Below are 14594 nucleotides of genomic sequence, written 5' to 3'. Positions count from 1 at the left end.
GTGTCTGAAAACACCTCCGCGCGGAGGGGTTTTGCAGCCAGCGCAGTGAAGATAAAGAGAGAACATTTTCTCGGCTCGCGCGGCAGCAAGCAGGATGTCACTAGACTGTTTAGTCTTGCATTTATCGTCATGATCTTCCACGCCGACAGCTGGTGGGCTTTCTGAAGGCAGTTAAGTTGTTGACCTAAACAAACCGTGCTTATTTTCTTCAATAACAACAGCTGCTTTGGTCTAGGTAGTTACCTCATGATGCCCCGCTAACACGAATCTATTACTCTCGTGTTTCCATAACACTCAGTGTAACAGTTATGTATGTATGGGGCGATTTATATAGCGCTTGACGTTCTCGAAGCGCTTTACATATTAATTTCTGCCGTGTGAGATGGAATTTTTTACTCAATATACCCCGCATTCACATCGGCCAGTAAATCTCAAGCCAATTAAGCCATCACCCTTATCAACATGTAAACACATCCACATACCCGACTCAGCCCCTATTCTGCCAGTGCAATCAGTAGTAATGTTTGTTTTTATGTACAACCGTATTGGTTTTATGTACAACCGTATATTTCCTGCGATATATTGTATGTTATGATATTTTGCAATGATGTTTAGCCATAGTTCGTTATACGCGTAGGTGTGCGAGAATATGTAAGCGCAGTGCTTTAAAGATGTCCATGTTATATAGTGCTATATGTTTTATGTAAAATCAATGTCTTGTTTGTATTATTGTTATGTACCACCCCTGAATTTCTCTATGAGATAATAAAGTATTCTTATTCTTATTCTTATTCTTATTCTTATTCTTAAGGCGAATATTTACTTTTCACGGCCTATTATTCCAAGTCACACGGGTATTTGGTGGACATTTGTATCTATGCCTATACAATTTTGCCAGGAAAGACCCTTTTGTCAATCGTGGGATCTTTAACGTGCACACCCCAATGTAGTGTACACGAAGGGACCTCGATTTTTCGTCTCATCCAAAAGACTAGCACTTGAACCCACCACCTAGGTTAGGAAAGGGGGGAGAAAATTGCTAACGCCCTGACCCAGGGTCGAACTCGCAACCTCTCGCTTCCGAGGCAAGTGCGTTTACCACTCGGCCACCCAGTCCTTATGCGTTCGCTTCTTTGTTTTCGGCAACAGTCTTAGAGTGCCGGAGAATGTTGATGTTCACAGGCACAAATTAACATAATTATAGTTTTCTCTCTTTGTATTTTGATCATAAATCTGTCTTTACTGAACTGTACAGTTCTCTCGCTAAAGTAGAAAGAATGTCGCTTGCGGTGTTGGTGTTTGGCATAAATGTAAGAAAAGATTTTGCTCCTAACGAGGTCTGTATAGATCAAAAGGTCGAACGGCATCATCTGTTGAGATGGATTTATATCCAATGTATTTGTCTTTCTGTCCGTCTGTCCGTCTGTCTATCTGTCTGTCTGTCTGTCTGTCTGTCTGTCTGTCTGTCTGTTTGCGTGTCTGTCTATCTGCGTGTATGCCTGTCTGCGTCATTTTTGTCAACGCTATACGGCCATTTCTGAACGAATCCTTCCCAAATTGTGTGTGTGTTCATGCCACTCATGTTCAGGTCATGGTAACATTTTTTTCAATGAATGAACTATTTAATCAAGTCAAGCCTTTTCAAGTGTGATTGATACTTATCCTTCTCCTCAGACACGACTTCGCTACGACGTACTGGAGGCCAGCGGACTGCTGACACCAGACGACGGAGAGATTCTCTTCCCAGAAGAACTCGTCACCAATGATCCTGAAGGCGACCACGACCAGCAGGTCAACAACGTCCCAGCTTTCCCTATTGACGACGACGACAACGAGCTCCGCACGGACTCCAAGGAACAGGAGATCACCAACGTGGTAGAGCCCGTGGACTCTGACAGCAATAGCAACACCCAGCGCAGGCAGCTGCCGTTCTCCAGCGGTCCTGTCACTAGGACCAAGCTGGGACACAAGCCTCACGCGTCCAAGTTCGGAGCCACAGGTTTCCACGGTGTGGGCAGCCGCGGAGGTTCCCCCAAGTCTCCTGGAGGGCTACTGGGAGGCGGGTCGGTGCGAGGGGTGGCTGAGGAGTCCCTCAAGGTGCTAGCTGAGCTGGCCAAGAACGGCACGCAGCTGCTGGACGTCATGACGGACCTGGCACAGCTCTCCTCCACCTCGCTCACCAAGGCGGTGGGATCCCTGCACGAGGAGGTCGTGCGCTTGGAGGATGTGCGCGCGAGGTTCAGCGAGGGTCTTCTCCTCCCGACCAAGGCCGCTTCAGGTCAGGGTCCCAACGGGGGCCAGAGCACCACAGGGGAGATCCGCCACCTGCAGAACACCACCAAGACCATCTTCAACATCGTGGAGGCCATCGCGTCCAACACGGGCTGGATCCCCTACATCTTCCACAACATGCAGCACGTGGAGCGACTCACCAACCGCACTCTGGAGCTGGCCAAGCGCTCGCTGTTCACCATGCACTGGAATCGTCCCCGTGGCAACGAGATCCCGCAGTCGCAGGCCCAGGAACGACGTCAGGGCTCGGCGGGCTCGGTGACGCAAGCGGAGGCCCTTGACGTCATCTACGAGACCAACGTCAAACTGCAGAAGATCATGCCAGCCTTGACCAAGCTGTTGGCTGAGCCAGGTGAGTGTTCTGGGTTGTCTTCCGATGACTCTGGAAGCCCGCCACACGAAGCAGTGTTGATTTCCTTTGTTGCTGTTTCCATAATGTTTTAATTTTGTAAGGGACTGGGTTGTTAGCCAAGTGCCCAACCCCCAGTACAGGAACAGGAAATCCTGCCTATCCTCACCAAGCGTTTGGCTGAGCCAGGTGGGTTGTACGGGCTGTACGTGTTATGCTAGTTACACGGCTGGATGGGAAGGGGGTGATATAAAGGTTTGAGGTGGGAGTTGCATACGGTAGGACCGGCATTAGGAGTTACACAGGCGCGGAATCAGTTTGGTACTCGGTGTGAACGTGCTGTGAAGGATAGAAAACAGTTCGCTTCACTGTCTCAGTTCAGGCCAGGTTTTTACATGGTATAAGACCATCCCTCCATTTAGTCACATACACAAAATATACAGCCTGGGTGCTCTCCGAGCACATTTAAAAAAAAAAGATTTCGTAAAAGGCACTGGTACCTTATTCGAAAATTAATTCTTCACAAAATTCCAACTCACCCAAACCAGCAGTCAAGGTGTTAATGTTTGGTATGTGACTTAGCGGAAGGATGGCCTTAGTTCATGTTAAAGTCTGACCAGAGCTGAGACAGTGATGTGAACTGTTTTTACGAGGCGGAATGGGCCTTTAATGGAAAGTGAAACAAACGGACACAGTGGACGCACAGATCAGGATATATGTAGACGGGCTAAGGACTCGCATTCACACAGACAATCAAGCATAGAGACACACAGGATATATGTAGACGGGCTAAGGACTCGCATTCACACAGACAATCAAGCATAGAGACACACAGGATATATGTAGACGGGCTAAGGACTCGCATTCACACAGACAATCAAGCATAGAGACACACAGGATATATGTAGACGGGCTAAGGACTCGCATTCACACAGACAATCAAGCATAGAGACACACAGGATATATGTAGACGGGCTAAGGACTCGCATTCACACAGACAATCAAGCATAGAGACACACAGGATATATGTAGACGGGCTAAGGACTCGCATTCACACAGACAATCAAGCATAGAGACACACAGGATATATGTAGACGGGCTAAGGACTCGCATTCACACAGACAATCAAGCATAGAGACACACAGGATATATGTAGACGGGCTAAGGACTCGCATTCACACAGACAATCAAGCATAGAGACACACAGGATATATGTAGACGGGCTAAGGACTCGCATTCACACAGACAATCAAGCATAGAGACACACAGGATATATGTAGACGGGCTAAGGACTCGCATTCACACAGACAATCAAGCATAGAGACACACAGGCAAACACGTAAAAAGGGCCAGCAGGGTTAAGGGTGAGAGGGGAGCGAGGAGGATATATGCTGATTTTTTATTACATTGTATGTGTAAGAACTGTTAGCACTCTCTGGACATCGACGTCGTTGTTGGTGCTACTCGTTTTAAATAGTTTTTCAGGAGAACCTGATTATTTGTATTATGAAATAGTGTTTACGTTCGTTCCTGGTATGGATAGAAAGATAACAGCCTAATGTTAAATCATGCATTGTCAGTCGTATTGAAGCGAATATTTCTCATGGAGGATGATTTACTTAGTCTAAAACACACAAAAATCAAAATTGCCAAGAATTGAGTTAGGGCTAGTTAAAATTCCATGACGACATCGATATATATGTGCGTCTGTCAGTTTGTCTGTCTGGCTGTGTCCGACTCGGCATTACTTGTCTGTCCCTTCTGACTCACTGTCCATTTAACCACGTATATATATATTCTAGGCTGCGCTTTGACTGTTCTTTGTTTTGCTAGACATGTATTCCTGTGCCTGCCTATGAAGTGTTTGTGTTTGGTGAACTATGTGTATCGTTGTCTACATCTGTGTATGTCGCCTGCATGTCTGTGGGACAGTAAATGCCAACGAGCAAGCAAACATACAGCAACATTTAGTTAAATGCAGTAGCTGAGCGGAGCACTTATGGTGATGGCAAAAAGAATACTGAGTGGTCCCTCGGGGCTAGACTGAGAAGGAGATGAGAACATGACCGAGATAACAAGAGGGAACAAGACTAAAATAACAAGATTTAGAGAACAACAGGGTAGACAATAAAAAATAAAAACAACAAGTCGCGTAAGGCGAAATTACTACATTTAGTCAAGCTGTGGAACTCACAGAAATGAAAATGAACGTAGTCCGCCGCTAGTGAAAAGGCAGTGAAAGTGACGAGCCTGTTTGGCCGGGTAGCGGTTGCGCTGTGCTTCATTGCACGCTTTACTGTACCTCTCTTCGTTTTAACTTTCTGAGCGTGTTTTTAATCCAAACATATCATATCTATATGTTTTTGGAATCAGGAACCGACAAGGAATAAGATGAAATAGTTTCTAAAACGATTTCGGAAATTTAATTTTGATCATAATTTTTATATTTTTAATTTTCAGAGCTTGTTTTTTTTTTATCCAAATATAACATATTTATATGTTTTTGGAATCAGAAAATGATGAAGAATAAGATGAACGTAAATTTGGATCGTTTTATAAAAACAATTTTTTTTTTTACAATTTTCAGATTTTTAATGACCAAAGTCATTAATTAATTTTTAAGCCACCAAACTGAAATGCAATACCGAAGTCCGGCCTTCGTCGAAGATTGCTTGGCCAAAATTTCAATCAATTTGATTGAAAAATAAGGGTGTGACAGTGCCGCCTCAACTTTTACAAAAAGCCGGATATGACGTCATGAAAGACATTTATCGAAAAAAAGAAAAAAAACGTCCGGGGATATCATTCCCAGGAACTCTCATGTCAAATTTCATAAAGATCGGTCCAGTAGTTTAGTCTGAATCGCTCTACACACACACACACACAGACAGACACACACACACACACACACACACACACACACACACACACACATACACCACGACCCTCGTCTCGATTCCCCCTCTATGTTAAAACATATAGTCAAAACTTGACTAAATGTAAAAAGAAAGGTTATTCGAACGTTTAATCTATGACAAAAGGCGTTACATTTACAGGTCGTCCACCCAGAGGCCTTTGAAGCAGACAGACAGACAAACACTTATGATACAGATAACCTGATTAACTTATCTCAATGAATCGTCGACGAAACTCGTTTTCAAAATGCTGGCGAGGCAAGAGGGGACGATATCAGGAACAAGACATGGATGACAAGAGGAAACAGTAAGGAACAAAACTGACGAGAGCAAGTATGTGCGATCTTTAACAAGAGGGAACAAGAGAAAATAAAATCTTGGACAGGGACGCCGTGTAAGCCAAAAGCAGGGTAATAGCAGTAGGCCTACTTACTCACCTGCGGGAATGTGGCGTGTCTTCTGACCTTTGCTATCCATCACCGATATGTTTATGTCGGTTACGTCGACCGCCGCGTACAGACTAAAGTGCCCGGATGTTCCTGAGAACCCCTGCCCTGATTCTATTCTCTTTCTTCGCCACGACCACCCCCACCCCCTCTCCAACCACACCCCCAAAACCACTCATTCCTCTTTCTGCTTTCTCCCCTCACACAGGTCATCATCAGACTGCTGACACTGACAGTATATATATAGCTCCACCGTGTTCAAATTTTCGGGGACTGGGGACAGGGGTAGGGAGAGGGGGTTACTGAGAGACTGACAAACAGACAGTCAGACAGACAGAGCAGCAAGAGCGAAAACAAACAGACGCTCATACAGACATGGGGGAGATATTTCAATTTCTGTCTTCTTCTCCTCCTCCTCTTCCTTTAAACTCCTATTTACCTCCGGGACAACCTGTGTCTGGCCTGTCTGAAACTTGAACACCTCCGCGTGAGGGATTTTACAGCCAGCGCAATGAAGACAAGAAAAAAAGGTTGATCAGAGATCAACAGGGCCAAAACATGTTGTAGAACATGGGGGGGGGGGGGGGAGGGGGGATTAGTTGTGTGTGCGACTTTGAAAACGTAGAATGGAACTCCGCATAAAAGAACGTTCCAACGTAAAATCAAACTAACTCCTTTATACCGTATTTTGCCATGTTTAGGCACGGTCATGAAAGGGGTTCCAATGGTGCAGCCATAGTCGTATTTTTAGAGTATGCACAAACACACGCCTCATCCCCTAGATCATTGGTGACCTGAAGAAAGCAGTTAAAGCTGGGTTCAAGGCCATGCCTATTCAGGAAAGCTTCCGCGCCATTGACAATTTCGGAGGTGTAATTTGATAACACCTCAGTTTTGGAGAAAAGGTAAATGTCCGACCATTTTACCTATAGACTCGAAACTTTGTAGAATGGTCGTGGACGAACTAAAGTTCATGCACAACAGCTATCAAAATATTTGTTAAATTCAAATGACTGAAAAAATAACCCCTTCGTTGTAAAGTTTCACTTGCGCAATATGCGCAAATTTAATCAATGATATGAACGCATTCATCCATGGGAAATGTCCTGATCCTGCCTGCAATTGCTGTATTGAAGGCATTGATTGTCTAATGTTGATTAATCATACTATGTCATTTAAATTACCCCAATCCACTCATATACAGAAAAATGAACGACTGAAACGGGAATCAAAGGTGGGAGCAGCAATGCAACTTCAATCACGGTATCATCAGTGGAAGAAAAGTGACTAAAAAGGAGGAAGCACCAATCCACACATAATCACAGTAACATGTAACACAAGGTGACTCGGATGAAGCAGCCAACCAACTAATGTATTATGACAATGAGCAATCTGCACATAACATAAAACCATCAAAGCGATGTTCCTTAAAATAAAATGGTATCCAGGTCACTTGGATTCAGTTATGTCATAGCATAAAACAGCTCACTGCTCCCATGAATTGTTCTGAGCCTTGCAATGATAAGTAAAGCAATGAGAGCAGATCTGATGCAGTGCACTGTCAATCATTGGCCGGCTGAAATATACTGCAATCTTGATGCAAATTACCATGTAATTTTCTTGGTGATATGGTCATCACTGCAGGCAGTAAAAGATCACCCAACGTTTTGCAATGAAGAACAATGAAGTTATTAGTCGAACAAAAAATAAACAGACGAATAAAGATTGAAAATTGTCAAATGCAATGGGGCTGGATCTCCCTGTTGAAGAACTTTGAGCAAAAGACCACAAATGAGCTAACAAAGAATACTGTACGAAAGTACGAAATGTTACATGCACTGCAAGATCTCCCTGTTGAGAAACTTTGAGTAAAAGATACCCATTTTATTGCAAAGAAGACATACAGAGTAACATGTATATGAACAGAGTGCGAAGAATTCAAACAAAGAAGACCCGACATTTTTAAAATTATGTCAAATGCAGAGTGGCGGAAAATGTGTTTCGTGAGGAACTTACAGCACACACAAAACACAACTATTTGCAAAGTGTAAAAACAACACGAAGAGAGTGAGAAGAACGAGTAACAATTAAAAACATTGCAAGAAATAACAAAATGTCATAAGCAGTGACGATTCTGCTGCGGAACTTTTAGTTTTAGTAACAAGTTACGAAGTTCCTGTAAATAGTTAACACGGTGTTCAAACAACATGAACAAAATGAGAAAAAGAGCAAAATAAATGCAATGGTGACAGTTCTTCGCGTACAGAAATGTTCAGTGTGTCGGTAACCAAAACAAGGAATTCTTGTGAAACCTAGACATATTGCATAACACCAGCGGCGGAGCACGCAAGAATAATGGTTCGATATGAAGACTCGACAGAGTAAACCCTATCATTATCTCCAGAGCGCTTCCAGTAGAGGCTGCCCGCGCTCGTTCACTGATACAAAAAGGTACCAAGTGTCGGTGTCTAACTGTCCCTCTCAGCGGGAGAGTTGCTTTGTCATAACCCCCTCCACTTCTGTTGTTCCAATGCCGGGGTGAGGTCAACGGTCAATCACAGCCCACCCGGCCCAGTCGCGAGACACTCAGCTGGTCGTGGGCTTTGCTTTGCTTAATCCGAATGTTGTACTCCGATGTAAGTAGACATAATGATAAAGAAAATTTGCTGATTCAAATCAGCAGGTTCCCAGACGTTCCTTCATGTAATTTTTAGGTGAATGGTCAAAGTGGTTTCTTGCACACACTCAGTCATCTTGCACAACAATGCAACACAAAGGAACTTAGGCGATAAATATCGACAGGGGGCCGACAAATGGGTTAAATGTGAAATGTGTGTATATGGGTGTGGGTCTGAAACAAACAAACAAACAAACCATGTGAACCCCAAAGTCATGCGCCCACACGAACACACACACACACACACCCACGCGCGGGCGCTGTAGAACACACACATAATATAGTAAATACTTCAACACAGTGTGCGTATAATGTTGTATTTGTTTAGTTTCACTTTCAAAGAAACCACAAAAAAGAAATCAACATGAACAACTTCAGAGCTCTTACTTTGATTACAAACTGCATGATTTGGATAAAAGTTGATCGGTTTGATCTAATGCTGATTTCAGTTTTTTTCAGCGGCATAAGTCAGTGCTTCGTCTCGTATCGAAAACAAAAGCAGACGACAAATTTAGTCAGTCGGAGTTGTCTCCCGTACTCCTGTAGCATGCACTGATCTAAAAATAATCCACTATTCAGTTTAGATCAGTGCGCTGCACCGAGACGGTTCGGGAATTCCCAACAAAAGAAAAGATCCGGTTTAGTAAAATGTACAATGTATTTTCTGATTTGTGCGCAAAAGCTTTTTTTCTTTTTTCTTTTTTTTAACATAACAATGTTTAATGTCACTGTTTGTTTAAAAGAACATGGTCACATTTGTAAAAAAAATGTTAAATTAGAAAATAAATAACATTTTGGTTCATGATTTTTCCTACACCTGTGCTGAAAATAAGAAATAAAAATGTTGGTATATAAGTCACTCAAATACAGGTAAATATGTATGGCTCGGTTTGAGCTTGTTGCGGTTGACCCTGCACAATCCGATCTCTGATGTTTTTGTTGAACAACTTCCTGTGTTACACAAACTCAGTGATGACCAATTTTGCCTTCACGCCTACCATAGGGTGACGGATTTCACAACTTTCTACAGATGAACAACAATGTTGCCTTCACCCCTCCCATAGGGTGACGGATGTCACAACTTTCTGTGTACACAAACTGATGACGACATAAGCGCATGCGCAAACGCCTGCCGACACCCATAAGCTTTCAGCTATACATACATGTGAGCCAACGCCAGCGTAATACTAGGGCTCATGGCCCTAGAATAAAGAGGGAACAATTTTCTCTGCTCAGGATGTCTCTGAACTGTTGGCCTACTCCTCGTCCATCTTTTTGCTCAACTGCACTGTTGTTTGGGTAGACAGACAATAGACCGACCCTGCCGATACTTTTTTTTCTCGCCTCCAGACGTTATCTAGCACTGATGCAATTTACCTTCACTTTTACGCGTCAAAAATACATTTATCCTGAACGGTTTTCTTTAATACTGGCTGTACTCGCTAGTTTATTTCAGAGGAAAAACTCTTGTGTCAGTTATTGCCAGCAGAGATCTATGCAAACCCATTCTTACGCAGGTTGCCTTGTCTAAAGGGCTCGTCACACAATTTATAAATGTACAGTGGTACATTTTGGTGCAACCGTCTGAGCACTATGTTACATTATAGCATTACTGTCCCAGCTCTACCCCTTGCATTTTGTGTGGCTTTGCACCGTAAGAACATAACATACTGCATGCAACTAGCTAAATGCAACACTGACATCCAGGGATATCGTTTGTCGTCGGTAGTCGACAAATCCCCGAGAAAAAAAAATTCAAATCGCCCAAAACTTCCCCGTTACTTTGGCAGAGTTACCGAACTCTTTTCACGGTACATGAAAAGGTGGTGCCAAGGTCTGCCTTTAATCTTTCACACACAAAAATCCGAAACGTTTTTAATGGCCAGCAATTACGTCACATCTATTAAAGAGAATTAAAGTCTTAGCAATTTCCCTGATATCGCATTGTGTATTCAATCAGTTAACGAAGCCTCTTTGTGTAAATGTATATGCACGATGATGCATTGTGAATTAGCCGCAAACTGGAGCTTTAGCGTAGAGGTAAGTAATTTCATACTGCACTTTTGAGTGAACGCATGCCATTTTGGTACTTGTCGCGCGCAGCACTGAGTTTCATACGACGGTTTGCTACGGCATTCGTTGCATGCATCAAGCCAGAATTGTGTAACACGCCCTCAACACTCAAGTGTGGCATGCACGTGCGGCATGTTTACAAGACGGAGTAACAAAGATTGGTATCCACTGCCAGATGCGTGGCACGAATTTCATTACAATACTGACTAATGCCTGTCGCTCATGCATCCCGCAGTCATGCACACTGTTTCCCCAGGTGTAAGCAAGCAGAAAATAGACCCCCTACCCCTTGTACTGTTACGCGGGAGGCGGCGCACACAGACACTGAGGGAGAAAGGAGAATTAATTCGCTGTGCTAGCTGCACGTGCTAAGATTCCAAGCTTGGGAGACTGGTGTCTGTGCTATTTGTGTCACTGATGCAGTGTTTAAAACAAAGTGACGTGTGGGGCCTGCTTATTGCGTCGCTTGTAGACTCCTTTCTTTTCTTGTAAACGAGCGTGCAAAGGATGGTGTAAACCAGCACAGGTGTGTCCACATTGACCTTGAATAAGAGCCTTCTTCAATTAAGTCACGTGCCAAAACGCTGCAGCCTAATTGCGGAGCAGGAGGTTTTTGTTTGTTGTTGTCCTGGCTGATTTCGACTCAGGTCAGTACATGTCAGCGGGCGCTGCGGCGGGGTAGTAAGACGTCGGCCTCCTGATCGGAAGGTCGAGGGTTCGAATCCCGGCCGCGGCCGCCTGGTGGGTTAAGTGTGGAGATTTTTCCGATCTCCCAGGTCAACTTATGTGCAGACCTGCTAGTGCCTTATCCCCCTTCGTGTGTACACGCAAGCACAAGACCAAGTGCGCACGGAAAAGATCCTGTAATCCATGTTAGAGTTCGGTGGGTTATAGAAACAGGAAAATACCCAGCATGCTTCCTCCGAAAGCGGCGTATGGCTGCCTAAATGGCGGGGTAAAAACGGTCATACACGTAAAATTCCACTCGTGCAAAAACACGAGTGTACGTGGGAGTTTCAGCCCACGAACGCAGAAGAAGAAGAAGAAGAAGTACATGTCAGCAGAGAAAGCAATTCAACACAACAACATCAATCCCACTCAGAACAGGAATCAGTCCGGCTGTTGGTGTTTGATAGGTATAGTCCAAGTAATGTCAAAGGGATGGTACCTTTAAAGGCACACTCCTTCTCGTGAAAACAGTTCGTCTCCCCATCTCAGATCCAGCCAGGCGTTTACAGGGGATAAGAACATACCTCCACTTGGACACGTACCAACAATAAACACCCTGACTGTTTGTCGTGGCGACTTGTATGTTTTGTATAAAAGCTTTCTTTAAAAAAAATTAAAAAAATTAAAATAAGTGGCTTTCACGAAATTAATTCATCTAACAATAATTCCCACATAAAGCACACATGTAGTTCACTTTGAATAAAATGTGACCAAGTGGGGGGGATGGTCTTATCCGATGTAAACGCCTGGCCAGGTCTGAGACGGTGAGCCAAAATTTTTAAGGAAAGAGTGTGTCTTTAAACTAATCAAGATTGCTGGGCGCAGTGGCGGGGTTGTAAGACGTCGGCCTCTTCATCGGAAGGTCGTGAGTTCGAATCCCGGCCGCGGTCGCCTGGTGGGTTGAGGGTGGAGATTTTTCCGATCTCCCAGGTCAGCTTATGTGCAGACCTGCTTAGTGCCTTATCCCCCTTCGTGTGTACACGCAAGCACAAGACCAAGTGCGCACGGAAAAGATTCTGTAATCCATGTCAGAGTTCGTTGGGTTATAGAAACAGGAAAATACCCAGCATGCTTCCCCCGAAATCGGCGTATGCTGCCTGAATGGCGGGGCAAAAACGATCATACACGTAAAAACCCACTCATGCAAAAACATGAGTGAACGTGGGAGTTTCAGCCCATGAACGAAGAAGAAGAAGAAGACGAAGAAGAAGAAGGTGGGCTGGTAGCTTGGTGTTTGTGTTGTTGGAGTTGCAGCCAGTTATTTGTGTGCAGTACTGAACCCTTGGCCAACACGTGTGCTGATGTTTACACGAAATGCTGACAGATTTAATTTTCTTGTAATGGCTTTATGATAGTTTCGCTGATATTTAATTTCTCGTTCATGTGTGGTTGGGTTGTGTGTTTAGGGTTTAAAACCCATTATAACTGTGGTTTTCATTTGGCATATCTGTACGTTAATAATAATAATAATAATAAAGTGTATTTATATTGCGCCTATCCCTTACAAAAAACAAAAATATTTGGCTCTAAGCGCATTACAACATGTGAAGGACTTGGTACAATCAAGTCTGACAAGTACAACAGCACAATATACAGTCGGTCTCTTAGGTAAAAGCAGCTTCGACAGTTAAACACTTCTACTAAAAGATCCTCTAACAATTTACAAACATAGTTAAAGAACATCGAGTTAATAGGAATTAAAAAAAAAGGTTCTTATAATAAAACTATCTAGCGAACGACGAAGAAGAAGAAGAATAAAACTATCAATGTCAATGTATAACAAGTCATTCAACGTAAATGGCCAAAGAACAACAATAAAACAATGGTGATAAAACAGTTATACTCAATGGCTAATAACGAGGCAGAGTTAAATAGTATCGACACAAGATTAAAACAAAACATATTTCTGGAGACGAATTAACAACAATAAAGCAATGGTGATAAAACAGTTTTACTCAATGGCTAATAGCGAGGCAGAATTAAATAGTATCGACACAAGATTTAAACTAAACATATTCCTGGAGACGCATTTAATAATTATACATGTATCAAATAATCAATGTACAAAATACAGCCCTCGCAAGCAACCCGCCCCCAGCCGGCCCACAGCGCGCTACGATGGCAAGCGACCCCTCTCCTTAATGTGGCAAATACTGAACAGTGCACACAACCAATTACTCGCATATACTCGTGTCGCTCACTCGCACACACACACAAACACACACACGGACAACATCGAATCACTCGCACAGGCTAGGGGTTGAAGTATTCCCGGAAGAGGTGTGTTTTTAGAGAGGACTTGAAGGAAGGGAGAGAGGTAGAAAGGCGGACAGACATGGGCAGAGAGTTCCAAATAGAGGGAGCTGTGTAGGTAAAGGCGCGCTTGCCGAAAGCGTTCAGTTTGACGCGTGGGACAACAAGGTGCCCTGCGTCAGCGGATCTGAGGTTGCGTGTGGGGACGTGTGGCTTTAAGAGCGAAGACAGGTAAGAAGGGGCAGAGTCTTGAAGGCTACGGTAACACAGGGTAGCTATTTTATATGTAATGCGTGCTTTGATTGGTAGCCAGTGAAGGGTCATGAGGAGAGGGGTGACATGGTCGCGCTTGCGCTTGCGCAGCACAAGACGTGCTGCATTGTTCATGATGCGCTGTAGGCGGTCTAGCTTGGCGTCTGGGAGGCCGGCTAGGAGCGAGTTGCAGTAATCCAGTCTCGACAAAATAAAAGCCGAAACCAGTGTCTTGGTTGCGTCGAGGGAAAGAAGGTGTCTGATTTGGCTAATCCTCCGCATTTCAAGAAAGGCGGTTCTGCAGAGTGAGTTGATGTGGGCGTCCATTGACAGGTTACTGTCAAGGTGGACACCCAGGTTTTTTACTTTGGTGCTGAATGTGACTGTGGTATCAGAAAGGGTAAGACTGGATGTTTCTGAAAGAAGCTTTAACTTTGATTGTTTGCCAACTGGCATGATCTCTGTCTTATCATCATTCATCTTGAGCTTGTTGACTGTCATCCACTGTTTGATGGAATCGCTGCATGATTCTATTGACTGCACTAACTCTGTAAACTGTTTGGTGTGTGCGGATTTTTGTAGTTGAGTGTCGTCTGCGAACATGTGGT

General features: G+C 43.9%; 1 protein-coding gene across 1 annotated transcript in view; it reads left to right on the top strand.

The window, feature by feature from the left end:
- Positions 1–14594, top strand: part of LOC138983045 (uncharacterized) — a 47705-nt gene that overhangs the window by 24214 nt on the left and 8897 nt on the right. The window contains exon 3 of the mRNA XM_070356447.1: positions 1675–2644. Coding sequence (XP_070212548.1) covers positions 1675–2644 — 970 coding nt within the window. The remainder of the gene's footprint in view (positions 1–1674; positions 2645–14594) is intronic.

This window comes from Littorina saxatilis, linkage group LG12 (genome assembly GCF_037325665.1).
Source record: "Littorina saxatilis isolate snail1 linkage group LG12, US_GU_Lsax_2.0, whole genome shotgun sequence".
In the NCBI taxonomy this organism is placed as follows: Eukaryota; Metazoa; Mollusca; class Gastropoda; order Littorinimorpha; family Littorinidae; genus Littorina; species Littorina saxatilis.
The sequence above is the reverse complement of the archived record's forward strand: the minus strand, read 5'-3'. Positions and strand labels throughout refer to the sequence as shown.